Source organism: Diceros bicornis, chromosome 12 (assembly GCF_020826845.1).
Source record: "Diceros bicornis minor isolate mBicDic1 chromosome 12, mDicBic1.mat.cur, whole genome shotgun sequence".
NCBI classification, from domain to species: Eukaryota; Metazoa; Chordata; class Mammalia; order Perissodactyla; family Rhinocerotidae; genus Diceros; species Diceros bicornis.
The window spans coordinates 38,640,009-38,667,921 of NC_080751.1; the positions used below are offsets into that span (position 1 = coordinate 38,640,009).

General features: G+C 37.4%; 2 protein-coding genes across 4 annotated transcripts in view; one reads left to right on the top strand and one right to left on the bottom strand.

Annotated features, from left to right (window-relative positions):
* Positions 1-3,207: 3,207 nt before the first annotated feature.
* Positions 3,208-10,419, bottom strand: CRIPT (CXXC repeat containing interactor of PDZ3 domain). Its single transcript, XM_058551302.1, has 5 exons — positions 10,317-10,419; positions 8,253-8,318; positions 7,449-7,503; positions 3,859-3,962; positions 3,208-3,543 (listed from the first exon to the last, which is right to left on the bottom strand). Exons 1-5 carry the CDS (start codon positions 10,330-10,332, stop codon positions 3,479-3,481), a joined length of 306 nt encoding a protein of 101 aa, XP_058407285.1. The 5' UTR covers positions 10,333-10,419; the 3' UTR covers positions 3,208-3,478.
* Positions 10,420-10,571: 152 nt separating this feature from the next.
* The window catches only part of PIGF (phosphatidylinositol glycan anchor biosynthesis class F), a 33,264-nt gene continuing 15,922 nt past the window's right edge, over positions 10,572-27,913 (top strand). Inside the window, exons 1-4 of one of the 3 annotated variants that reach the window (XM_058551304.1) lie at positions 10,572-10,671; positions 12,629-12,877; positions 14,290-14,381; positions 15,672-15,788. In XM_058551304.1, coding sequence (XP_058407287.1) covers positions 12,650-12,877; positions 14,290-14,381; positions 15,672-15,788 — 437 coding nt within the window. In that variant the 5' untranslated portion in view covers positions 10,572-10,671; positions 12,629-12,649. The other 2 variants (XM_058551305.1, XM_058551303.1) reach the window with 2 other exon arrangements.

Here is a 27,913-nt window from a genome sequence, read left to right on the forward strand (position 1 = left end):
CCTTTCTGGTTTTGATAATTATGCTACAGTTACTTAAGAAAATACCTTTGTTCTTGGGAAATGCATACTTAAGTATTTGGGATAAAGAGGCATCATACCTGTGACTAACCCTCAAATGGTCAGGAAAAAAATCACATTTATTCTATACTGATGATAAGTAGATAAAGAGAAGCCTCTTCCATAGACTAGGATGACAATTAATACAGAAAGAATGATGTAGTTAGAAAGTCACAATTTTGCAAACATTAAAGCATGCTAAATCTAGGAGGGGCAGGTAGAATATCAACATAGTTTCTAATATCAACATAGTTTCTCCTCACAAATTATCCACTAATCGCAAAAGGAAAAATTGTAACTATACAGTGGAGAAACCGGACATCTTCCCCAAGTGATCAAAAGAACATTACTAAGAAGGGGCAAAGGGACATTCTGTGAGTCTGAATGTGACACCAGAGGACACAACACTCATTTCAGCCCACCCTGTATATAACCCAAATCTAACCACAAGGAAACACCGGAAAAACCTAAACTGAGAGGTATTCTGTACTTTAACTGCCTTATCTTCTTCAAATACATCAATACTACAAAAGACAAAAAAAGGCTGAAGAACTGTTCCAGATTAAAGATTCATGATAAAGTAACATGTGATCCTGGACTGGATCTTAGAGCTGAAAAATTACCAGTGGAGCAACAAATGAAATTGGAATAGGAAGTGTAGATTAGATGAAAGTATTGTATCAATGTTAAATTCCTGAATTTGATAACTGTATTAGTATGCTTGTTCTTATGAAGTAAATATATAGCATTAAAAAGTAAAGTGTATGTCTGCAATGTACTCTCAAATGGAACAAGACAAAAAAATACATAACAAGAGATAGAAAATGGTAAAGCAAATATGAGAAACATTAAAAAAGAAGTCAAAGTGCAGAACAATGTATATATTTCTTCTACTTAAAATTCTCAAAACAAATATATACACTTAAGTGAAGGTAAATATGTATTTCTAGGGTACTAAAATTATTAGTACTCTTCTTCTCCCCCAGGTAAGAGAACTTGGAGCTAAAAAGTATTAGGCGGCCGACATAAGGCTGAAAAGCGTTAAGTCTCTTTTCTTAACCCTCAGTTCCAGTCTACAGAAAAAACCAGTGCTAATAGCTTTAGATGTTTTCTATATGGATACACAAACTTCTGCACATATATATAATTCTTACATCATTTTGATGGCTCCACATTCCAAAGAATGAATGCCCTTAAGAAGTGTTCTATTGGTATATAAGTTGTTTCTAACATATATACTTTTTAAATAACAATCTGAGATTAAAAAAATACTTTATTTCATCACTTTTACATTTACTTTGATAAAAGCTATGTTTGGCCTTAATTCTGTCATATTATTTAATGTTATAGTTTGTTTTTATGCCTTCTTTTAAAAAATATTTTATGTTCGTTTGTTTCGGGATTTTCCTTCTCATCTAGTAACTACTCAATTTATGGCACTTGTATTATTTTCAACAATACGAAGATTTATAATACTTATATTCTGTTCTGAGGTATAATACTAACAAAAATTTTCAGAGGAGAACCTGAGTCTGGCCACTGGATCATTTACGGAAGGAGGCTACTTAAGGCATGAACGCGAAATGTGGGTTGTGGAAGTCCAGGTCCCAGATTATACCTAGGAAATGTACTCTTCTCAAAGTTGACCAACCCAACTTTTAATGGATCTGGGCCACTCGCTGACTGGGTCCTATTATGGATCCCTTGTGTTGATTTTAATTTAAAATCTCAAATTGATTAAAGCATGAGAAGATAGTTCCTGCCCTCGGAGCTACTGTTATTTATTATATTTTTGCATTATCCTTTTGATCTTTCCCGATATGAATAACAATGTATCCTAGAAAAACACTAATTAAAAAACCTTATAAACAGTTAAAACTTTAAATACTTTCAAAATACTTTTAAAATAAATTAAAATCAGTATCTATACAATGTATACCATCATGTTATCTACTCTACACGTTTTACCTGTTGTTAGTGTCGTCATTTCTGACTCCCAGTGACCCTGTGTACAGCAGAGAGGAACCCTAGCTGGTCTTTTTGCACCATCCTCTCATCTTCCAGCACTATATAAGACAATGCTCCGCTGCTATTCATAGGGTTTTCATGGCCAATTTTTTTGCAAGTGGGTGGCCAGGTCCTTCTTCCTAGTCTGTCTTAGTCTGGAAGCTCTGCTAAAACCTGTCCACCATGGGTGACCCTGCTGGCATTTGAAATGCCAGTGGAATAGTTTCAGCATCACAGCAGTAGCAGCTGCCACAGTATGACAACCAACAGATAGGTGGTGTGGTTCCCTGATCAGGAAACAACCAGTGCCACAGCAATGAGAGCGCCAAATCTTAACCACTAGACCACCAAGGCTGGCACACATTTTACAGTGATATGTGTTTATACATACTGTACTTGGCGATAGGGAATACTTTTTTGGTCTCCCACAGTAGGCTGCAGGTTTCAAAAGCAGAAGTCCTGAACCTCTGAATATAGCACAAGGAAAATCTTTGTTTGAAACCTCAAGTAGTCTTTTAGCAGTCTATATTATATATATATATATATATTTTAAAAAGAGTCAAAATGTTTGCTTTGTTCTATTTATTTCTTTTTTTTGGTGAGAGGGAGGGAAAAGGTAAAAAAAAAAGTTTGGGTTCTGTTTCAACGAGCTTTCCCAAAGAGTGGTGGTTCATTTTCATTGCACATCATCACGGATGAACACTGTTCCCCTAGCTTTCATGACAGTTTGAATTGAAGATAATGTGTGTAATACGTGTTTTTCTAAAATCCAGCATATTCATTTGGGCATATATGGGGTGTCCCTTGTGTTCTTGTACTCATATAAAAGATATTGGCAATTTGGCTTCAAGAACAAATAAAAAAAAATCATAAATACAATTTGTGTTTGATTTGGGTCTGGACTAACTACTAAGGAACCAGTCAGCAATACTGGCCTCAGATATTTAAATAGTGAAACTGCAATTAATTAAGGGACTGCTGATTCTAAGAACAGTGCAACCAACAAGGCAATGAGGGAAGAATTATAAGTCTAGATGCCAAGATCAGAGTAAAATATCAATAATCTCCTCACTTTTGCAGTATCTATATAGTAGAGGAAGAGGATAATACAAATTATAATAATAATAATAAATAAAAAGTGCATACAGAACTGGGGCAATATTTTTTTCGTTAAATTTGCCACTTATTCCAATTCGATAAGATGCTTGTAAGGAAAATAATAATTTATGGCAGAGAACTAGTTATACCGTTGCTATTAAGAACTTAAGAGCAAAAGAATGAACAGAAATTAACATCCCTGGTTTAAAGTTGTCTTAAAACATGTTATTTTGCAACTTGAACATCTATGTTATGCCTTAAAAATTCAAAGCAAAAAGTAAAGTCACATAGACAGGCAGAAACATCATTAATACATTTAGACAGATGTTTGCTTGTAGTTTTTCGTATCCAAAACTTTTTTTCCACACATCGCACAGATACCTAAAACAAATAAACACATGTGAGCAATCAAATCATAACACCAACTAATAATACCAATCAAATATCTAATACCAACGGTTTGGTTTATTTAAGTCACTCCTGAAGCTTACAACATAATTTAACAGCATCAGAACAGGGAAAAGGAAAATATATACTTTTAACTATGAACAAGTTCTACGTTTTATTTTGCCTTAGAAAAAAGAGCATTTGCTCAATAGGACTTATGAACGGCTACTCATTTTTTATATTATCCAGATCAGTACCAAAAGAAGTAGGTCTGATATGAACAGAAAAATGGTATTAAAGGAAACTTACCCTTTTTGTAGGCACAGCCCTGGCAGTAATGAGAACCCGGTTGGTGCACAGAACTTTTACAAATTCTGCAAGTGGAGAACTTATTTTTTCCGTATGGATCAAATCTAGAGATTTTTTTTTAAGAAAGAAAAATGTATAATAACAATAGAAACACTCTTAAATAACCTCACTTAAGTAACAAATGGGATTAATCCATGCTCTCTGTGACCTCTATCAAACTCTACAATTGATAGGCAAAGCACTCTTTTAGCTGGCTACTCTCTTAATATACCTGCACACCTCTGCTCCTTCCATGTAAAGTTGTATGCTTATAAAAAGTCAGTTGTACTTAATCCCAAAGCTGTTTATATCAGTTGTATTTGACAAGCTATTTGTGTGAGGTAATTAAATATTACGGAAACTGATGAAATGTGGGTGCAAAAAGAGTGATTGATTCTATTAAAAACTAAGTGAATGCTTTAGGATGACTAAATAAGTGTGAATCATTAAAACTGCTATTGAATTAGGCATAGGTAAGACAACTGTTAAAAACTGGGGAAAAATTATAAGTGGAAAGACTTGGCACTTTGCAGTGTCAGTTCTTGCTCTACTTTAAAGATACTGGAAATATATATTCTGGTTATTATCTATGTGAGGAAAATGATAAGGAACTCTTATCAGTAGGCTCATACTCAAAAGCCTTGTCTCAATGCCAAATGACTGATAAACGCCATGTACAGTTATGTGCCCACCTTATAGTAACTAGAATACGAAATAACTTTAGAGGAAATAATTCCCCCTAAATTTGCAATCACTTTCTGTAATGATACATACCAAATACCAACATTGTTCTAGACCTGGTTTCTTCTGTTTGGGTACAATACAACAGCTCATTTTCAAAGGTTAATTTTTCCAAACCCAAAAGAATGTCACTTTACTCCCCACAAGAGAAGACAGAGTAGACACTATTCTTCCTTTAAATAAGCTCAATTTGTTTGGACCTGTATATCTGAAGATTACTTTTTCTTAAAACCATATTTTATTCTAAGATGCACATTTTAATATCTCCGAACTCTTACAATTAATTGGCAGAGCTTTTTCTTTCTTAAAGTAATGACGCATCTTATAAACGTGAATCTTTTAGATTTAATGCAATACAGCAGTACACTTTCCAAAGTGAGATATTTAGAGTACCTAACAGTAATAGCTACTTATTGATGATATCAGAGTAAGTCTGAGAGCATAAAGGAACTGGAAGTATCTAAAATTGTACAATGTGAAAAAATAAAAACTTAGTCAATAATGACAATGGTGTTAGAAGACATCAATAAGTCAGTCAACAATACATAGTGTGATGCTGCACTGAAGATTAAGTCTATTGTGCTGTTTTGTATCATTTATTTATTTATTTATTTTTTTAAGTTTTATTGTTCACACATCTGTTTTTTTTTTGATAATTTTATTTATTTATTTCTCCCCCAAAGCCCCAGTAGATAGTTGTACGTCATAGCTGCACATCCTTCTAGTTGCTGTATGTGGGACGTGGCCTCGGCATGGCCAGAGAAGCGGTGTATTGGTGCACGCCCGGGATCCCAACCCGGGCCGCCAGCGGCGGAGCGCGCGCACTTAACCACTAAGCCACTGGGCCGGCCCCATGTATCATTATTTAATAAGCATCTTTATGTGCCAGGCACTGTATGTAGTAAAAGCTTTATTATTATTACTACTATTTCTAATCCTTGGGATGATGTCATGAAACAGGTATTTATTCATGCAGCAAATATATAGTGAGTGTCCACTATGAGCCTGTTACTGTTCTAAATACCAAAGATGGACCTGACAGACAGAGCCTCTGCCCTCATCAAGCTGACATTCTAGTGAGAGGAAACTGACAATAAGAGGAAACAAACACGCTTTTCAGATAGTAATGTGTGTTGTAGAGAAAATTCAAACAGGATACTTCAGCAGACACGAGGGGAAGAAGGAAAGAAATTAGTTTAGATGCTGGTTAGGGACCCTTTCTGAGGAGGTGACATTTCAGCTGAGACCTAAGTAAGAAGAAGGAGCCAGCTATGTAAGCTCTGAGGGATGAGCTCTAGGAGGAGGGAGCAGCAAGCACAAACCTCTTCCAACGGGAGTGGGTTTGGCATATCTGATGCAGCAGCCGGTAAAACAGGAAGTCAGAGAGGTGGGAGGGGCCAGATGATGGAAGATCTTGTAAGAACACGGTAGGGGGCTTAGATTTTATTCTATGTTAAAAAAGAACCAGTGGAGGGTTTTGAGCAAAGCAGTTACATGCCCTTTAAAAGACCACTCTGATTACTAGGAGACTGAACTATAAGGAACAAGAGAGGAAGCAAGGAGATAGAAAGTTATGACAGTATCCAACTAAGAAATAACAGTGGTTTGGAACAGGGTAAGAACAGTGAGATGGACAGAAGCAGGTGGATTCAGCTTATATTTTGGTGGTAGAGCCAGAAAGCTTGCTGATGGATATGGGAAGTGAGGGAAAGGGAGCAATCAGTGAGGAATTCTAGTTTTTAGGCTCGCACAACTGGATTGGACAGTGGTGCAATAATGAGAAGACTATGATTAGAAGTCTGAGGGGAAAAGAGGTTGCCTGTTAGACATCAAATTGGATGAGTCAAGTAGGTAGCTGGATACATGTTTGGAGCTCAGAGAAGTTAGGACTGGAGAGTCATTTCCATACTGTCTGAATTTAAAGCCATTGGGCTAAAGTCACTGGAGGAGAGATTATAAATTTATAAAGAGAAAAAAAAAGTTTAGGATTGAGTCCAGAGGCACTTGATTGAGAAGGAACCACCAGTGAGTTGAAAGGAAAGGAGAGTGTGATGTCCCAGAGCCAAGAGAATAAAGGGGTACAAAAAAGAGTTGTTAAAAGGCTAAGTAAGGTAAGAACAGAGAAGTGGCCATCAGTTTTAAAGGTCATGTGTGATCTTGACAAGAGCAGTTTCAGGGGTCTGGTGGCGATCAAGGCCTGACTGGAGTGGCTGAAGGAGAGAATGGAACTTAAGGACAATGAGAAAGTTTTGAAAACTTTTGCTGTGAAGGGAAGCAAGGAAATAGGGTGGCACCTGGAAGGGTTCGTGGAATTTTTAAGACTGCATTTAATAAAGCATGCTGTCAAAAATTATTTTTAAGGTAGGAAATTCATTTTTATGCCCATTCTCAGATGAAAAAGTAAAATTCAAAAAAGTTAAGAAACTGGCTTAACTTATTTAACATCACAGAGCTAGACAGTGACAGAGTCTAGATTCAAATTTAGGTCTGATTCCAGAGCTTATGATCTTTCCACACTTCTCTGTTGCCTCTGATTTATAGCATAATTAAGAACTAGAAAAATATAAAAGTTGTGTTTTCTGGTGAAATTATAAAAAGAACGTAACACATACTTTCATATATTGATACAGTAAAGAGGAATAGGGTAAAACTAGCAGGTTATAACAGATAGCTTGGTTTTGCAGACCAGGAACTATCTAATTCTATGCTTTATCACCACAGAATAACGCACACCAAATTCACCCCAGTACACGCAATATTAAAAAGAGTGGAAATTTATATGACTGCTCTATAGGTGCTCCTATACCTACCTTGCTTTTTTTGAGGTCAAAGCTTTATTTTCGTTCAGCTTTCTTCCACCACTCTCTATAACAAAATATACACGTATTTTAGTGGGTCATTTCCACACATTTCACACATAACATAATCATATAGCATTTAACAATTAGTTAATAAGTTCATTTTTCAACCTCCTACCAACAGACCAACCTATACGAAAATTTTCAAAATTCCTCAGTTAATAGCCAGGTTCTTAAGACACTACTTGAAAAGAAAACAACTGTTTATTGGGGAAACAATAAAAAATTGGATAAAATGCAATCATTTTACTTCTTAGACTCAAAGTAGGACTTTAGGAGTGGGTCTACATTTAATGCACTAATGTAAAATCTAGATGCCATTACTTTGGTGCCATAGACCTTGAAAAAGTGTTTCTTTTCCTTCCCTTTGAAAACATCTTCATTGTACTGAATGATTATGAAGGTGAAAATATTTAAATGATTTCTTCAAGAATACAAAAATCAGGTGAGAAGAGGGGGAATTAAATACCAACTCCAATTAAGTTGAATCAAATCAATTACTTTGATATACTCAAGGCTTGAAAATCATTTAATTATTTTGCTATGTCCTATTTACCAAATTAGGAACCCCAATATGTAACTGAGAGAACTAAATAGAAGATATTAAATTGTTGCGGGATCCAGTATTCTTAATGTTTAATACATGAAATATTTTCTACATATAAAAACATTTCATTTTCCAAATGATGTAAAAACTAAAACATTATTCACAAGAAGTATTCAACTCAATTTCTATGTTCTAAAAGGAAAAAATACCTGTGGTATTCCTTGCACCATCTTTCCATGTATCTGGAGTGATAACAGTACCCAGTTTCTTTTCACCTGTTACAAGACAGTAAAAGTAAGGGGAATTAGTATTTACTATCTAATAAATACATTACATTGTGCCTAAAGTTCACAATTGTATCAGCAATCATATTATAGTAGAAGCCTGTTAATGCTGGGGTCAGGGCCAATGAACCAAGACTTAAGATATTAACTGTGGGCAATGGATGACGGACTCTCAGTAAAATCTGTAGGATAATAGTATGGTTTATAATAGGCTTCTTATGTACATGTATACTTTATATAAATCTGACAAATCTATTCATTTCATAAATATTTACTAAGCACCTATGATCTATAAATCATTGCACAAACTACAGAGAAAAATAAAATGATAAATGAGATGAAGCTCTAGATTTCAAGGAGCTTATAGTACACTGATTTCTCTAACAGTAGTCCTTAAGAGGTACATGAACAAGATGAAACTGCACACAAACCTTTTGTATGTCCATTTCTTTTACAGACTCTGGTAAGAGTCTATAGCTTTCATCAGCTTCTCTAGCTTTCATCAGATTCTCAAAGGGCTCAGAGAACCAAAAAAAAGTTAAGAACCATTCAACTAAAATACAAGCTAGAAAATAAAAAGTATAATAATTGAGAGCTAAAATAAATTGAGAGCTAAAGTACTAGGAGAAATTCCACGGACGAAGAAATAACCTTGTCTAGGGAAATCCAGGAAAACTTTGTGCGGAAGGCAACTGAGAGGGTTTGTGGCAATGTGACTGTGAAGAAAGAGGAGGAAAGAGGATGAAGGCAAACTAGATAAAGGACACAGCCTGAGGAAAGGCAGGGAAAGCTCAGAATACACAAGGGCATGCAAAATAGTTTGGTTTGGCCAAAGTGTGAAGAGGGTAATAGTTAGTGACAATTAAGTTGGAAAGATAAGCTGAGGCCTTATGGTGGAGGGTCATCTTGAATGCCAGGCTCCAAATACAGAAACCCCAAATTATTCTCTGCACACTGAGAATTTATTAAAGTAATCTGACCATGGTCATCCTTTTACCTAATATAAGAACTGTTATGCAAACTCATGGATGTCTGTGCTCAAAGTTTTATCTACTAGGGAGATATAAACAAAATGGATCATGTTAGACAGTAACTGGATCATGTTAATGAGACAGCAATGAGGACAAGAGTTCTTGAAACCTTGTGACAGAAGAGCCAGATATGTCTAGTGTGAGGAAAAAGAGACTTGGGGATATGACAGCTGTTTTTAACATATAAACGGTTTGTGAGGTAAAAAAAATCATCAGATATTTTCTAGAAATCTCAAGGGTTGGCATTAGAATCACTGGACAGCAACTATAGGGAGGAAAGACTTTTCTAAAAGTCAGTGAAGTATACACAGACTCATTTCAAGGTGGTGAGACTCTCCTGGCCCCAGCCTCAATACTGTAGATATTCATGCAGAGGACAATTAAGCCAATGTATGGAATACTGACTTACGATTGTTAGATAAAATACAGATGCTCAGTTAACTTTAAATTTCAGATAAAAAAAATGAATACTTTTTTCTGTAAAGAATGTCCTAAAAGTCCTCGGGGACAAAGCACTTGCAGTACTAAGGAGCAGCAGAGCCAAGTCTCAAATATTGTACGGGACACATTTATACTAAAGATTATTCGTTGTTTACTTGAAACCCAAATTTAACTGGGCGTCTGGTATTTTTTTGCTAAATCTGTAGATGCTGTAGAAGTCAATTTTAAGACCCATTCCCACCTGAGGGTCTGTGAGGCAAGAGAGCCAGTCAGAAGCTGTTTGGGATGAGATCTGGGGTTGCTGGAAAGCAACGGAAATAGACCAAGAGGTGCAAACTGAGACCAACCTATATGGTCGTTGGGGAGGGGCAAGAATGGTCAAACGGCAGAGTAGGAAGACAGGCTAGAATCAGAGTGCTGTGGCCGCTGGCAAAACAAAGAAAGGGCCAAGTTCCCGGGGAACTCCAGTTAGGTTCTTCCAGCCTCCTTCTCCCGCAGAAGCCACCCCTTAACTCACATTTTTCGCACACCATCCTTCCGCGACGGTTCCCTTAGCCGCAGAACGAGCAGCGGGTTGAAAACATCAACAGCACTGCCAGGGAAGAATTCCCCTTCCGGGTTACGGCAACCCACTTCCGGATCCCCCGCCCTCCGCCCCGCCTATCCTACGCCTGGAAAGCCGCGGGAGGAATAAACGCGGGCGGAAGGCGGGGCTGCTTCCTTTGCCCGCCCCTCCACTTCTGCGATTGGCTGTGCGGCCTTGGGTCTCCCCGCCCCACAGGCCTGCGCCTGCGCGAAGGTCAGGGCGGCGAGTCGCACCTGATGGTGGGAGGTAGTAGGTCTCGCTTCTCTTCCGCAGGTGGGCGAGTTAGGTAAGCCCAGTCTAAGGCTCGCGGCTCGCGAGCTTCCCGGGGGTGAAAGCAGCCCCCGCCAACTGTCCTAGTGGCCCCGAGCCTCTGCCCCGTTCCGCCCGCGCCCCCGGGCGCTCGAGCGCCACTCTTCCGGCGTGCCCCAGGGGCTGCCCTGATGGACCGGCCGTCTTTGGGATTTGACCTTCTGTGTCTGTCCCTCCGTTTCTCCTGGGCTCCATGCCCGTTCTCTTTGATTATGCCTCTCAGCTCGTCCCCTGCTGTCCACACTCCTGCCGGCTGAGGCTTGGGTAGAGTCCCGAGCTACACAGTTTGAGGTGGGGCTGCAGATAAAGGTCCCGCGATTCCCGCGAAGGCTCCCCTGGGAGCAGCTCAGAGGGCCTCTTCTCCCGCCACAATGCCTGTGGACCCGGGCCAGGTCAGAACGCGGACGCCGGGACTGAGGCCGCCTCCGGGGCGTCCCCGTGGGCTCGCCAGGGCCTAACACAGTGCTGGCTTCTCAGGAAGGGCAAACACTTGACCCCCTCTCCGTTCGTTCGTTCATTCATTCGGCAAGCATTTGAGTTTGGGTACTGCTCACTGTATTAGATCCAAATCCTCTGATGTCAATTGGGATTCGGAGCGTGGCCCAGAAAAACGTCCTAAGGGGTGTCTGTTGAGACAATGTCTTCCGGATCCCCCTTCCCACCCCTCAATCAGCCAAGGATAGGACCTGTGAGAAACTTTTCCTTTCTCCCTTGCTATTCATTCTCTTCTCGACCCCTAGTGTGTATCTTTTGTCAGAGAGACTAGGTTTTGAAATGGATTTGGCACTCGGGAGCTTGGGACCTTGACTTGTCTCCTAACCTGTCTTAGCCTGTTTCCTTATCAGTAAAATATTTGCCTTTGAAGATTGTAGTGTGAATTAAATGAGATCTGTTAGAATAAGGCCTGGACTTGCCTTTTTGCGCTAGTGGGCGCCCCCTCTGTGTGTGTGTATAAAATATATGTTTTTTTCCCTAGCGTGTTCACCAGAATGTGAACTATTACTTTAAATTAATAAGGTCCTTAACATTATTCAACACTATGTATAAGCTGTCTGTTAGGTAATGAATAATTAAATATATATAGAAAATACGTGTTTTATGTATAGAGAGAAAGTACATTTTTTTCTCTTTTTCCATTCTTGCTCCTTTTTTTTTTTGGTGAGGAGGATTAGCCCTGGGCTAACATCTGCGCCCATCTTCCTCCAGCAGTGCATAAGTCCGGGCCGTGAACCTTGGGCCACTGAAGCGGAGTTCTGGAACTTAGCCACTGTGCCACCAGGCCGGCCCCCATTCTTGCTCTACATTTGATTGGAGTATAGCACCTGTAACAGACACTGTCATTTTGGTATTTCTGGAGCACTGGGGTCCCTTAGTTTAGCATAATGTTCTTTGAACTCTCTTGATTACACCGGCCGTCATTTGAGTATTTGAGTTTGCAGTTGGTGTCACTTGGCATTTGCTAGAAGATGTGAACTCCTGTCATGTGAGACAAAGGTCTACAATGGTGAAAAAAACAAACATGCCAACAATTTAGCCAAAGTGTATTCATGGGATTTTTAGAATGCATAGGTTATATTTCCAGCTGGGGGAGGTCATTAATCCATGCAGTTAGTTTTCACCTCTGTTATTTTGGCAAAAAAAAAAAAAAAAAAAGAAATTGAATTGCTTAATTGGTCCTAGCACATGACTCTGTTGCAGAAATCAGTCGCAAATATTTAAGAACTTAGTAAATTTGTCTTTTTTAGGCTCTGAGAGCTATTTGTACCATATTAGTCTACATGTGCATTTACGCATATGCATCTTATTGTGAAAGCAATACCTTGTTGCCCGTAGAAAATTGACTTTGGTTCAAGGCTTATTTTTAGGCGTTAGAGCATTTAGGATGATGGAAAAAGTTATTGCATATGCTTTTTTCTTAATTTGTTTTTCATTAGATAGCCACTCAAGAAAACACCATGAAAGATACTGATATCAAGAGACTACTGTATACCCATCTTTTATGCATATTTTCAATTATCCTAAGCATCTTCATTCCATCATTGTTCTTGGAGAACTTCTCAATATTGGAAACACACTTGACATGGTTGTGCATCTGTTCTGTTTGTGTAACTGCTGTCAATCTAGTATTATATTTAGTGGTGAAACCAAATGCGTCCTCTAGAAGAAGTTCATTATCATACAAGGTAAGGCTTATTTCTTGATAACTGATTTTTAGATGGAGGTAGCGTTTCTTTTAATGGAAGAATAAAGTATTAGTCAAGTACTCATTGGGTTATTTACAGTGAGTAAAGAGAACCTGATTTCTTTGTCAAATCAGTAGCCTATTTGTTGGAATGCTGCTCACAATGTTTAATAGATCCTTGCCGTGCATTAGTTGTGAAATTAGGATGTCTTTTTTTTTTTGTGTGAGGGAGATCAGCCCTGAGCTAACATCCATGCCAATCCTCCTCCTTTTTGCTGAGGAAGACTGGCCCTGGGCTAACATCTGTGCCCATCTTCCTCCACTGTATGTGGGACACCACCACAGCATGGCCTGACAAGCGGTGCGTTGGTGCGCGCCCGGGATCCGAACCCAGGCCTCCAGCAGCGGAGCGTGCGCACCTAACTGCTACGCCACGTGGCTGGCCCCAAAATTAGGATGTCTTAAGTGGATATTATAGCTTTGTGAACCCATATAATCAAGTTTTATGTGATCATTGGAGATAAATACATATAGCAGTCATAACTTTAAACCTTATTTTATAAGACATTTCAGTTTATTTTCATTTATTTTTTGCATTTCTGAAAGACACTTAATGAGGTTTTCAGAAATTAGAAAATAAGACTCTATGATAGCTCTTGTTTCAATATGGCCTTCCTTAACTAAACAGTAAAGTTTTCAGATAATAGAATCTGTTTTCTGAAATATTCACCACAGTGTAACACTTGACTATTACTTTAAATTAATAAAGTCCTCACTTAACATTATTCAATACTATGTAAGCCCTCTATGAGGTAATTTTAAATACGTTTACTGCCCTATGATTAAAAAAGCTTATTGCATGTTTTATAATTAGATCTTCTTAATCTCCAAGTCAAGTAGGTCCCACACACTAATTTACAAACATGTAAGTCTTTTCATGTGGATCATCTAGTAACATGAACATGATTTGGAGAATTATTTAGTATTGTGCTTTTTTTTGGTGTAGTTTTCCTAGGGATTTTGTTTTAAAATGAAAAAAATTATTATAGTCATTATTTTCTGCAAATATTTCATGTGTGGTCACGTGTATGTGATCCCAGCACTCTGTTATTGGTAAATATTTTATAAATACTGATTAACAACATAGCTCAATACATACCATGGAAACAAATGCATTTTGACTCTAGTGTTGGTTGGGTGGGTGGAATATGGGGGTGATGCTTGCTTTGTAAGGCTGTGTTGAGGGCTGTGTACCTGATGGGACATGTGATCTGACTGCAGGGTACCCAAATCCAAAGAACATTCGACTGTATCACACATTATGGGAATAAGTTGTGTTTGTAGGTAAAATGGAGGCATTTGCTGTTCTTTAGGCATTCTCTTGAGTCTTTAAATTATTCATTTCTTTTTTAGGTAACCAGATTTTTGAAATGCTGTATCTATTTTCTTATGTCTTGTTTCTCCTTTCATATAATTTTTGTTCTCTATGGAGCACCACTAATAGAGTAAGTCTGAAATTTTTATCTGAAGGCAATTTTTATCTGTGGCAATTATGTTTTAAAACACTCATTTACTAGATAATGTGCTAATTCTATTGGTGATTAGACGAAAACCATGGTGTGTTTAATTAATGGATCAAGTAAGGATGCTGACACATTGCCCTTCCTTAGCAGTGTTATTCTTTTAAAAAACAGTGGAATAACTTAATTCATTAAATTCTCCTATTACCTAGCCTTATGTCACCCACTTGCATGTGAGGAGGAGGTAGATGAGAAACTCTACTATACCAATAAATGTGTGGCCCTTAGAACCTCTAAGGAACTTTTATGTAATGATATGTGTAAGTTAATTATAACTAATATATCAGTTCTTAGTAAATGTGATTCTGAAGTGCTTAAAAAGAGTTTGTTTTCTTAAGAAAAGTCAATAGGTTCCTATATTTAATTACTTAATAAGGTAATGTTTATAGTTTAAAAGTAAAATTTAAACACTTTTTCAAAACTGATTTTAAATTAGTGAAAACTAAATTCATGAATATTTCTTAAATAATGTTCATTATAGTTTGGGAAACTTCAGTTTAGCAGTGATGAGTGATCATGGTGAAATGAGTGATGTGATATACACACACACATACATATATAATTATGTATATAGTTTTATATATATATACATAGTTATGTATATACACACTAAACTAACAGGTTATTCTTTTCTACAGAGGGGAGGACAAGACCTTTGTAATGAGAAATGGTAGTTTCTATCTAATCCATTTTAGAGTAGAATGAATGTCTGGAGCAGTGGTGCCCAAAAAAGTGCGGTTCTAAAACCAGCAGCATCGGCATTTTATCAAAATGCAAATTCTCAGGCCTCAGTCAGAAACTCTTAGAATAGGACCCCCCCAATCGTCAGTTTATCCAGCTCTCCAAGTGGTTCTGATATTGGCTAGAGTTGAACCACTGGTTGTAGAGACAGTTCCAGAGACTATTGAGGAAGAAAGTTAATTATCTAGAAATGGGGTTTCTTGCAATGGACAGTCTCAGTATGGAACATAGGGTATTTAACACTTCTGAAATCTGTCATTAAAGCCAGATAGTTGCTAGATTGTTTTTTATAGCTTGCATTTCAGTAGTAAGATTATTTATATTCATTATTTTGCTAGGACTGATGTTACCTTTCAAAGTAAAGTATAAGAAAATATTTTTACATTAAATTTATTTAAGTAACAAGGAATATATATGTGTGAGTACATGCACCTTTAACCTTTTTAAAAAATTAATAAGGTTTTTTTCCCCTAGGTTGGTGTTGGAAACATTTTTATTTGCAGTTACTTTGTCTACTTTTACTACTGTACCTTGTTTGTGTTTGTTGGGACCAAATATTAAAGCATGGCTAAGAGTTTTCAGTAGAAATGGGTAAGTTTTAATTTTATATTCTAGTGATGTTTGAAATCTTAAAAAAAGTAATGAAGTATTTTTCTATTCATGGCAGCTTGCAGATTGTTCCATGAGTGTTTCTCAGTTCTGTCTGGTTCTCGGAGATGCCTAAAGTCTTCACTGCAGTTGGGGACGGGACAGGGAAGGGGCGGTATGCACTTGAAGGGGACTTAAGCAGGCAGAACTACAGGTGTCTCCTTCTACTTTAGCAAGATCAGTTCTGCTTTTTTCTCTATGGTAGAATTCCACTTAGCCTTTTGTTTGAAAAAAGGTTTCTGCTACCAAAAGAAAGCTTTGAAAACCACTCCTTGGGGTAATTTGTCACGGTGATAAAATTGCTGCAGATAAAAATTGCTCTCATATATCTTATAATGTAGAATTAGGGTCCACAATCTAAAAATGTTTAGTGTGACAACTATAATATCTTGTTTAGCCTCTTTTGCGGTTAAAGTAGCTGAGTGCGAGTTTTATAGGATTTCATTTCCTTAGCAGTCATATAATTTTCAGCACAGCTAAGTTAAAATTTTAGCTTCTTGAAAGGCATTGAAATGATTTGTATCAGAAATGGTTGAGTCATAACTAAGAAAACTAGAAGGTTATTTAGTGTTCATGATTTTGTACTATTTATCACCCAGCAGCAGAAACTTTTTGAGCATTACTCTATGCTCCGTGTTGTGCAAGCTCTGTGTGGAGTCTGAAGTATTAGCCGTGATTCTCTCCCTGAGGAGCTTGCATGTTCAAGGGACTGGAATGAAATGAGCAAACAACATGAGACTAAAATTGTGTAAATCAAACAATAGGTGCTATAGGAACTCAGAGGCATAAGAGACCACTGAAGAATGGAGCTGGGGGGTGGGGGGATCATCTACGAAGGACTTGGATCAGGAGTATGAGATCTGTGAGACTAAGGGGAAGGGGGAAGACACCCTGTGCTAGGGGAATGAATGAAAGCATAGAAACTGAAATGAACGTGGTATTTTTGTTTGATTTGGAAGGAAACAGCCCAAGTAGAGCACAGGATGCGTGCTGGTTAGCTAGGCTCCAAAAATTACGTCTTCTTTTTGAAATGAGTACTGTTTGTTCCCCTTCAGAACCATGTTTGGATATTCATAAACTCTCTAGAAAACAAAAGTGTAATAATCATTGAAAACTTTTTCCCACGTTGTTACCATAGTATCCCAAATGGAATTAATTTCTTTTAGCATTTTAGTTTGAAGTGTTTAAACAGGGAAAACCAGTTGAAACCTTATTGGTTTGGATTGGTGATTTATCCAGCTTTGACTTCTGCTTCTGATAAGAGCGTTAATGGTGTCTTTGGGGGAGACAATGCCATTTGATTCTGCGGTTAGTCTGCTATTATATGGCATGTCCATTCCTAAAAATCTCTCGACTATGCAAAATTGGGCAATAAAAACCATAGAGCTCAAGGGAAAGATGGGATTGGGGCATAACACTCAAAAACTTCATCATTAATATGTAAGAAAAGATAGGAACTTAATAAAAATGGTAGGTCAGTTTTTATACATGTTAAATAGTTAAGAAATATATAAATATTATAGTAAATGTGGCACTTTTCCTTGGAAAAACCCTGAAATTTGCTTTTGGAAGTAGAAGTGGGGAGGGTTACCTCTTGTGAGTTATTATTAAGTGATAAAGGAGGGTTGTCTGAAATCTGATGGAAAGTTAAGGCCAGGTGTGGAGGGTGTGGCTCATACACATGAGGTGAACTAAGGTAGTTGGGAGATGGGTTTTTAAAATAATATTGAGATATAATTCAAATACCATACATTTCACCTATGAAAAGTGTACACTTCAATGGTTTTTAGTATATTCACAGATATGTGCAACAATCACCACAGTCAATTTTAGAACATTTTCATCACCTCAAAAAGAAACCCTGTACCCTTTAGGTATCACTTCTTTATCCTCCCTCCCCTAGCCCTAAGCAACCACTAATCTACTTAACTGTCTCTATAGATTTGCCTATTCTGGACATTTCATAAAAATAGAATCATATAATAGGTGATCTTTTGTGATTGACTTCTTTCACTTAGCATAATGTTTTCAAGGTTCATCCATGTTGTAGCATATATCAGTACTTTGATCGTTTTTATGGCTGAATAACATTCCATTATATGGATATATACCACATTTTATTTGTCCATTTATCAATTGATGGACATTTGGGTTGTTTCCACTTTTTGCTATTATGAATAAACTGCTATAAACATTTGCGTGCAGGTTTTTGTGTGGATATGTTTTTATTTCTCTTGGTATATGCCTAGGAGTAGAATAGGTGGGTCATATGGTAACTCCATGTTTAAACTTTTGAAGACCTGCCAGACTTTTCTATAAAGTGGTTGTACCATTTTACATTACCACAGGGTTCCAGTTTCCCCACATCCTGGCCAACAGTTGTTATGTGACTTTTTATCCTAGTGGGTGTGAAGTGTTATCTCATTGTGTTTTTTATTTGCATTTCTCTGCTGACTAAGGATGTCAGGCATCTTTTCGTGTGCCTTTTGGCCATTGCATATCTTCCTTGGAGGAATATCTCTTCAGATCCTTTGCTCATTTTTTAATTGGGTTGTCTTTTTATTGTTAGGTTGTAAGAGTTCTTTGTATATTCTAGGTACAAGTCCCTTATCAGATACATGATTTGCAATATTTTTTCCCTCTCTGTGGGTTGTCTTTTCACTTTCTTGATAGTGCACTACGAAGCACAAAAGATTTTAATTTTGGTAAAATCCAATTTAACTACTTTTTTCTTTTGTTTCTTGTGCTTTTAGGGTCATGTCTAAGAATCCACTGCCAAATCCAAGGTCATGTAGATTTATTCCTGTGTTTCCTCTATGAGTTTTATAATTTTACCTCTTAGATTTGGGTCTTTGATCTGTTTTGCGTTAGCTTTTGTCTATGGTATGAGGTAAGGGTCCAACTTGACTGGATAGCATGTGGCTATCCAGTTGTCCCAGCACCATTTGTTGAAAAGGCTATTTTCCCCCTTTGAGTGATCTTGGCACCCTTGCCGAAAATCACTTGGTCATAAAGTCATGATTTTATTTCTGGACTCTCAATTCTTATTCCATTGATCTATATGTCTGTCCTTACATCAGTACCACAGTGTCTTGATTAGCTGGTAGATGTTTAAGACGTGTGCATGTTTTGTGCATTCATATGTTGCCCTGTGCAACTGGATGCATTTTTCTGTGCTCACTTAGTGTTTCTCACAGATGAAATTGCTCATATTGTTCCCTAAAGTACAAATCAAATTGAAACAAATTTGAGTCTTCAAAACAAGCATTATAGCAGAACTGATCGTATATATAAATTCTTAATATTTTAAAATTAAAAAAAAATCAAACTTTAAAACTCAAGGGAAACAGAGAAACTATTCTCAGTTTTTCTTAGTAACTTACATGAATTTAATATGTATGCATTTTTCTGGGCCTGTTTTAACCCTGTTTGTAATTTAAGCCTGAACCATATCTTGCAGTAACGCCTGTTATTTTCTGCTAGGTAAAAAAAAAAAAGGCCTGGCCCCATGGCTTAGCGGTTAAGTGCTCGCGCTCCACTGCTGGTGGCCCGGGTTTGGAACCCCGGGCACACACCGACGCACTGCTTCTCCGGCCATGCTGAGGCTGCGTCCCACATACAGCAACTAGAAGGATGTGCAGCTATGACATACAACTATCTACTGGGGCTTTGGGGGAAAAAATAAATAAATAAAATTAAAAAAAAAAAAAAAAAACATTGGGGCTGGCCCAGTGGCATAGTGGTTAAGTTCAGCGCACTCTGCTTCGGCGGCCTGGGTTTGCAGTTTCAGATCCTGGGCGCAGACCTATATCACTCATCAAGCCATGCTGTGGCAGTGACCCACATACAAAATAGAGGGAAGATTGGCACAGATGTGAGCTCAAGGCTAATCTTCCTCAAGCAAAAAAAAAAAAGGAAGATTGGCAACAGATGTTAATTCAGGGCCAATCTCCTTCACCAAAAAAAAAAAAAATTATAAAATTTGCCTTTTGAATCTTCTGAGATATGCAGAATAAATCTCTTGTCATCTTTTTTTTCATACCTATCAGCACTTTATCCCTTCTCAGAAGGATCTATAACAAAAGTAAAACAAAAAATTGTAGGAAGAAGAATACCATTTTCCAGCTAGTAGACTGACCAAGATCCATTAGTTTGATAATACATAGTGTTAAGGGTTTGGGGAAGTAAGTGCTAATGGAAATGCAAATTGGGTCAAACTCTATGAAGGGCAGTTTGGTAATATATATAAAAATTACAAATACTCATCTTTGATCCAGCAATTCTGCTTCTGGGATTTTATCCAAGAGATATACTTGCACACCTATGAAATGTTGAATGCATAAGGTTACTCCTTGAAGCATTGAAAATAGCCTAAATGTCCTTTAATAAGGGATGGATTAAGTTAAATTTAATCCATACCGTGGAATAGTATGCAGCTGTTTAAAAAAACAACCAACTCTTTATTTGCTGATAGATTGTTAAATGGAAAAAAGAAAGGTGAAGAAATGTGTGTAAGATGCTACCATTTCTGTAAAAAGTTGGCAGGAGAGAATAGATATACCTGTATATCTTTGGAAAGATACATAAGAAACTGATAAAACATTGGTTGTCTCTGGGGAGGGGATCTGAGAAGCTAGGAGAGAAGGTAAGGAGACTTTCCACTGACTACCCTTTGGTGTCTTTTGAAATGTAAACCATATTAATGTACTACATAGTCAAAATGAAAATTATGATGAGTTAGATTTTGCCAATACTTACTTTATGGTTATTGAAAGTTAGGTCTGTATCAAGAAGCTGTTAGGTTTCTTTGATGCTACCTAAGCTGCAGTAGACTGCAAAAATTATTCTTCTAAAATTTCTATCATACAACCAGAGAACAGTTCAGTCGCTAGAGGACTATGGCTAAAAACAGTCAATTTGTAATACAAAACATTTTATTTAAACACACGGGGCATGGCATGAAATAGTAATAATGCAACAATATTTTAATAACTTTTAAAGCATTTTCGTATATGTTATGGCATTTGATTCTCAGAGTAATCCGGTGAGATACTCCTATTTTCACCATTTTCAAGATGGAGATACTAGAAAGCTGACTAGTTAAGTGATTTGAGCAAGCTCTATAGTCAGTAAGAGGTAGAGCTGGGACTTGAATCCCTATCATCTGATGGTAAGGAAGTTAGGAGACTCTAGTAATTGAGGGTCAGAAAAGAAGTTCCTGCCCTGTCTTCATTACTTAGAGGCCAGGTGATCTTAGGCAAGCTATTTAACTTCACAGATCCTCATATGTACAGTCATCCCTTGGTATCGCTGGGGGATTGATTCTGTAACCCCCTTTTCTCCCTAGATACCAAAATCTGCTCAAGTTCCTTATATAAAATGGTGTAGTTTTTGCATATAACCTACACACATTCCCCCCCATACTTTAAATCATCTCTAGATTACTTATAATACCTAATACAATGTAAATACCATGTAAATAGTTGTTACACTGTCTTGGTTAGGGAATAATGACAAGAAAAAAGTCTGTCTATATTCAGTACAGGTGCAACCATTGTAGGTGTTTCGATTTGTGGTTGGTTGAATCTGCAGAAGCAGAACCCACAGACACAAAGGGCTGACTGTAATGTGGTTAGAATAATACTGATAGATACTTTGCAGAGTTATTGTCAGAACTGAGTGACCTAATGAGTGAAATCAAATAGTAGATGCTCAAGAAACATTTGTCAAATGGATTAACAAATGTCAGGGAGCATTTTCATGTTTTTTTTTTTCCTGTGAGGAGATCAGCCCTGCGCTAACATCTGCCAATCCTCCTCTTTTTGCTGAGGAAGACTGGCCCTGGGCTAACATCCGTGCCCATCTTCCTCCACTTTATATGGAACGCCGCCACAGCATGCCTTGCCAAGCAGTGCATTGGTGCGCATCCGGGATCCGGACTGGCGAACCCCGGGCCGCCGCAGCGGAGCGCGCGCACTTAACCGCTTGCGCCACCGGGCCAGCCCCTCATTTTCATGTTTTATACTTCCAATCCTGACGATGGTTGTCTTGGTACTTCTTCCTGGTTTAGTTAACAGACCAAAGAGTTCAGGGCAAAGACAGCCAAGGAGAAGGAGGAACAGTTTTTTCAGTTCGTTTAGTGTAAAGTTAACTTAAACTTTGCCATGAGAGGGAAACTTAAGTCTTGGTATCTCCACCATACATTAGGGATAATTTCAGTTTCTTCCCTAGCACTTTTATCACACTGGAAGAATTTAGTATATAAATCATGTCAAATTTTGAATGAGGTAGCAAGTAATTAGATAGATTAACTTGTTTAATGTTAGAGTTGGCCTTCTTAAATGTTTACTTTTATGCAATATTTGTTTAAAAATTCAAAGATCTGGTGGTTCTGCAGTGATAATATGAAATACCCACAAAAACAATTACTTGTGTATTGTTTTGAAATTGTCCCAATATATGGTTAGCGTTGTTTATATTGTCACAACTTTAATTTCAAAGAATTCTATTATTATTTAAGGAGGTTGTACAAAACATGAGTAATTCGGTTTTTTCCTACTCAATAATAATTTACAACAGAAATTGAAGTTCTTATGCTATAGTTCTAATGCACTAAAAGTGTTTAAAATACCTTAAAAGTACTGATTGAAGATTTTAGAGCTTTAAATATTTTTATTATTCATCCTGTGTTTTAGTATATAAAATATGGTAGAGTTTTTTTTGTTTTATGTATTTAAAGCTGGCCCTTTTATTATTATTGAAATATGACTAATTCAGATGTTCAGTGTGAATAGGCTAATTTTGAATTGGGCTGACATCTTGCTCACTGTTGAATCAATATAAATGTTTTATACTATTTTTAAGTGAAATAATTATTATATCCTGATTTGTAATGTATTTATTTGCATTTTTAATATTGAGTAGATGATAATCAGATGAAGATTGAGAAACACAAAAGCTTTGCTCTGGAGACTGTGTAGGAACAAGATCCCAAGACTAAAGGACCAATTCTGATGCTATTGAGATTTAATACATAATTATATGACACTAATTTAACAAGCCTTTTCCTCAAAGTAAATGTAAAGTTATTCCAGATAAGAAACAAAACAAAAGAATGCTGTTTTAAAGAAACTTGAAGGTGGAAAAGTCATTCGGTTTCTTAAAAAATTCTGCCAACTTCTTTTTGGTATATTTATTACTGAATATACTCAATTTGTAGTAGTTTCATTCAATTTGTTGCCTTAGTGTTATAATTATTGTGGATTTTTTTTTATTTCTAGACTTTTTTTTTTTTTTTTTTTTTGTGAGGCGATCAGCCCTGTGCTAACATCCGCCAATCCTCCTCTTTTTTTGCTGAGGAAGACGGCCCTGGGCTAACATCTGTGCCCATCTTCCTCCACTTTATATGGGATGCCGCCACAGCATGGCTTGTCAAGCAGTGCGTCGGTGCGCGCCCGGGATCCGAACCAGCGAACCCCGGGCCGCCGCAGCGGAGCGCGCGCACTTAACCGCTTGCGCCACCGGGCCGGCCCCTCTAGACTTTCTTATAAGAAAAGTAAATAATCTATATTTTTCATTGAAGTTTGCTTTCTGATTTATCGGTTCTTTTACGCTGCTATTTGAATGTTTAAGTCAGAACCTTATCACTTTTGGTGAACTAAAAAAATTGAAATTCTGAATAGGTCCCTGAATCTGTGGTTATCTTGCCAGATAAAGATAGTCAGTAAAACCTATTTGTGTAGACAAAGGCTTCTTTTTCTCATCTTTGTATTGAAATGGATTTTATATTAAGAAAACACTGTGGACATTAAGAGTGAAAAGAGAATGAATGAAAGAAATAGGTGATTTAGCCTGAATGTGGGCACAAAAATTTAGTGGCAAAGAGGCATTGGTTTTAATATTCATTCGGTGGGGAAGGGAAAAGTTTATATAAGAATTCTGTAAAATATCTTTAGCAACTAGAAGGAGTTATGTGGTGTCTGTTTTAGGTGAAGAGATCAACAGCTAAAAAGATCAACTCCATGTCAACAAGCACTGTTTTGATGACAGCCTGTCCAGGTCACAGTGCTCACTGTTAACTTCCGCAGGTACCTGATACAGGGTCTGGCCCGTGGAAGGCATTCAAAATGGTCTATTTATTTTAATTAATATTTGATATAATGAATTTCAGTGGAGTCAAATAATGTGGACAGTTACTTGGAGCTCGTTGTCATGAAGATTGATGTGTAATATTGCTTTAGTCACTTTTTAAGATTGTTCACAGAACAGTGAGCCATTTATTCTCAGCCCTATTGCCTATGTGTATACATTCTTTAACTATGAAAAAATTAGGCAATAATCACAGAATTCAGGTGACTTTATTATGGCAACTTATGAGAATAAACCAATGTCAGTGCTACTAAAAATTAGTTAATAGAGAGGAATTTATATTTTATTTATTCTTATCTTAATTGTTTATTACAAAAGACTATATATTGTAAAAATTAAAATAATAGACAAATATGGAAAAGTTAAAGATCCTAGTAATCCTATCAAAGAAGCAGTCATTACTAAGAGATTTAATATATTCTCATTTTGGCTATGCATATAACATATATGTAATTTTAAAACAAAAATGGTTATACTAGTCACTGCTTTATAACTTGCCTGTTTTTCACTTAGGAAGAATGTCTTTAACTGTATATGTGTATGATCTACCTCTTCCTGCATAGTATCCTTAGTATATCTCTGTCTATAAGGAATGGAAAACTCCAGCTTATATTGGTTTGAACAATAAGGAAACATCATCTCACATAACGAAGGTTCTGTGGTTCTAGATACAGATAGTCAAGCTGTGACTGTGCTTCTCACTGATTCTCCTGGTTCTTATCCTTGGGCTGGTATGAGATGGCAGTAGCTTTTCCTTAAGTCTTCTAAACTAATCATCAGGAAAGAGAATGGAATTGCCATGATTTAATTAGTCTAATCATCAGTGATGAGGTGAATCTTGGGCAATTAATCGTCATTACAAGTATTCCATGTACCGTGATTTATTTAACTAATTTCCTATTGAAGGTTTTCATCAAATTTCATGATTATAAATAATGTTGTTATGAATGTCTTTGTACCATGTAATTTTGTAGACTTGTGCAAGGGTTTCTGTAAACTAGATTCCTGGAGTAGAATTCCTAGATCAGAAGTTGGTAGACATTGCCTAACTAAAGTTTTAATTTGAAAAATATGGGTATACCTATATACTTATAGGTATATCTCTGTCTATATATCTCTATCTCTATCTCTATCTCTATCTGTCTACTAACAGAGTGTTAGTTTCCCTGAATCCCCATCAGGGCTGTTTAGTTTTTATCAATCTACCAGGGCTGCTGCCTGCTGGGCTCTGCCAAGGAGGCAGATTGTGCTATAGCAGCTCCATCTGATTTCTAATGGGATGCATAAGCCCTGGTCAAAAATTTTTAAAAGTTTTATTTATGGAACCATCATTTATTAAATTTCAGCTGAATATTACTGATTAAATCACAGAGATAGCATTTCCCTTGCCCTGCCTCCATTCTCTCCTTCTGCCTCATGTTCAGAAAACTGGATAGAAAATAACATTCAGTCCTCAAAATTCAGCTTCAAGACAGGAAAAATTGGTGCCAGTTAAGATGGGAAGACACCTTCAGAGATAATTCACTCGTTGTATCTGAACAAATAGGTAGTCTGGGCAGCCTGCCCATGTGAAGTGTGAGCAAGATGAAAAGAAATGGCTTGCTAACCCTAAAAACATACTGTAGAAGAAGAAGAAGAAGAAAAAGGAATGCAGAAGACAAGGAATTCAGCCTGGAAGAAAAGACTACACAAGGAACAAAAACAAACAAAAAAACTCCACAGTTTACCATAGACAAATGTTATTAAGGATATGAATTTAATAAAATAAGAGCTAAAGATGAGATAAGGAAGCAAAATGAGGGGGAGAAGGAGATTGCAGAATTAATGAAATAAATCGAGACTCCAAACCACACCATTACAGATAAATTAGAAACATAAGTTGGAGAGTCAAATTCTAGCCTGGAGGAAAGGTTTGAGCTAATCGAAATGAATGAGAGGTAGAGAGGGGGTTGGGAAGAATGAAGCAATTAGAGAAGAAATGATAGAGGACAGACAAAGGAGATCAACCTAAGACTAGTTAGTGCCCCTAAAGTAAAAAACAAAAACTAATTCAAAGGTACGTTACCAGACAGTTTCCCCAAATGAAGGAATTATTCAGTTTGTATATTAAGGAGGTTCACTATATCAAGAAAATAATCGAGTGAATTAAGGTTTCAGAACAGAATATAAATACTGTAAAAAATGATATAAGCAATAGAAGTTATACAGTGGGGGAGGGGAAGATGGAGAAAATATAATTGTACCCCTAGCTACTCTGGCTATCCCCAGATCCTAAGCCTATTTGTTACAGCCTCCTCAGGGAATAAGGATTAAATTAGTCTAAGTACTGAACAATGAGTCCTCACCTTATGTATGCCTAGTCTTTTTCACCTGCTCGGCCCAGAATACTGATAGCCAGGCTTATACCATTTAGGCAGAATATTGAACTATTTCTTCCTGGGGAAAATGGTACAAAAGAAAAACCTACAGATACTGACGTTTGGGGGTTCTCTGAAAGGCAAGGTTCCTACCCAGTCCCTGGTACAGTGAAGCCCCCCCATTGAATCGTGCTACTCATGCACAGTGAACATCCAGGCACCTGTTTAGTGTTTCACTTTCTTTTTGCTTTTTTAAAAATAACTTTATTGAGATATAACTTCATATCATAAAACTCACCCATTTAAAGTGTACAATTTAGGGGCCATCCGGTGGCGCAGCGGTTAAGTGCGCGTGCTCCGCTGCGGTGGCCCGGGGTTCGCAGGTTCGGATCCCGGGTGCACACCGACACACCGCTTGTTAAGCCATGCTGTGGCGGTGTCCCTATAACGGAAGAGGGGCACGGATGTAGAGGAAGGTGGGCACGGATGTTAGCCCAGGGCCAGTCTTCCTCAAGAAAAAAGGGGAGGATTGGCATCGGATGTTAGCTCAGGGCTAGTCCTCCTTACAAAAAAAATAATTAAAGTGTACAATTTAATGGTTATTAGCATGGACACAGTTTTGTAACCATCTCCACAATCTAATTATAGAACATTTCATCACCCCTGAAAGAAACTATGCCTATTAACATCATCCTCCATTCCCACCCTTCTCTCCTTCCCCCACTTCCCCATCCCAGGCAACTACTAAAATACTTTCTGTCTCTAGATTTGACTATTCTGGATATTTCATATTGTTTTACTTTTAAGTAAAATGAGGAGTGAAGAAGCACTAGACATTTGAGGAACACCTCTAAAATGAAAACAATAAAAAAGAAACTCAGTGGAAACACAAGCAATATAAAGGCCAGAAGATAACTTTAAAAAAAAGCATATTTTTTTACATCCATAGAATATGAACAGGAGGCAATCAAAACGAATATTCAGAGAACAAGAAAGCTCTTGGGAATTAAAAATATGATAGGAAAAAATAATCAACAGAAGTAGAGACAGAGTTGAAAAGATCCCTTACTCAAAAATGCAAAGATATGGGAAATGAATTAAAAGGTAAGAAAATCAGAGATTAATTCATAATGAAAATATTCCCAGCAAAAGAGCAAGAAAAACAGAAAATTCTTAAGGGGTCTGGGCAGAAGAAGTCTTTAAATAAAAGAAAATTTCAAGAACCAAAAGATCTGAGATTCTAGATTAAGAAGGCCCATGTATTTCCAGCATAATGAATGAAAAGACACCCACTCCAGGATGCATTATTGTGAAATTTTAGGTAACCAGGCATAAAGAGATGATTACAAAGGCTCCCAGAGAGGTTGGTGCAGGGAACGTGCTACCTACAGAGCACTGGGGGCCAGAATGGCTCTGAACTTCTCAGCTGGGAATCGGAAAACAATGGCACAGTGCCTGCAAAATTCTGAGGCATGAGGCTGGCCTGGTGGTGTAGTGGTTAAGTTCATGCACTCTGCTTCGGTGGTCCTGGGGTTCACAGGTTCGGATCCTGGGTGTGCACCT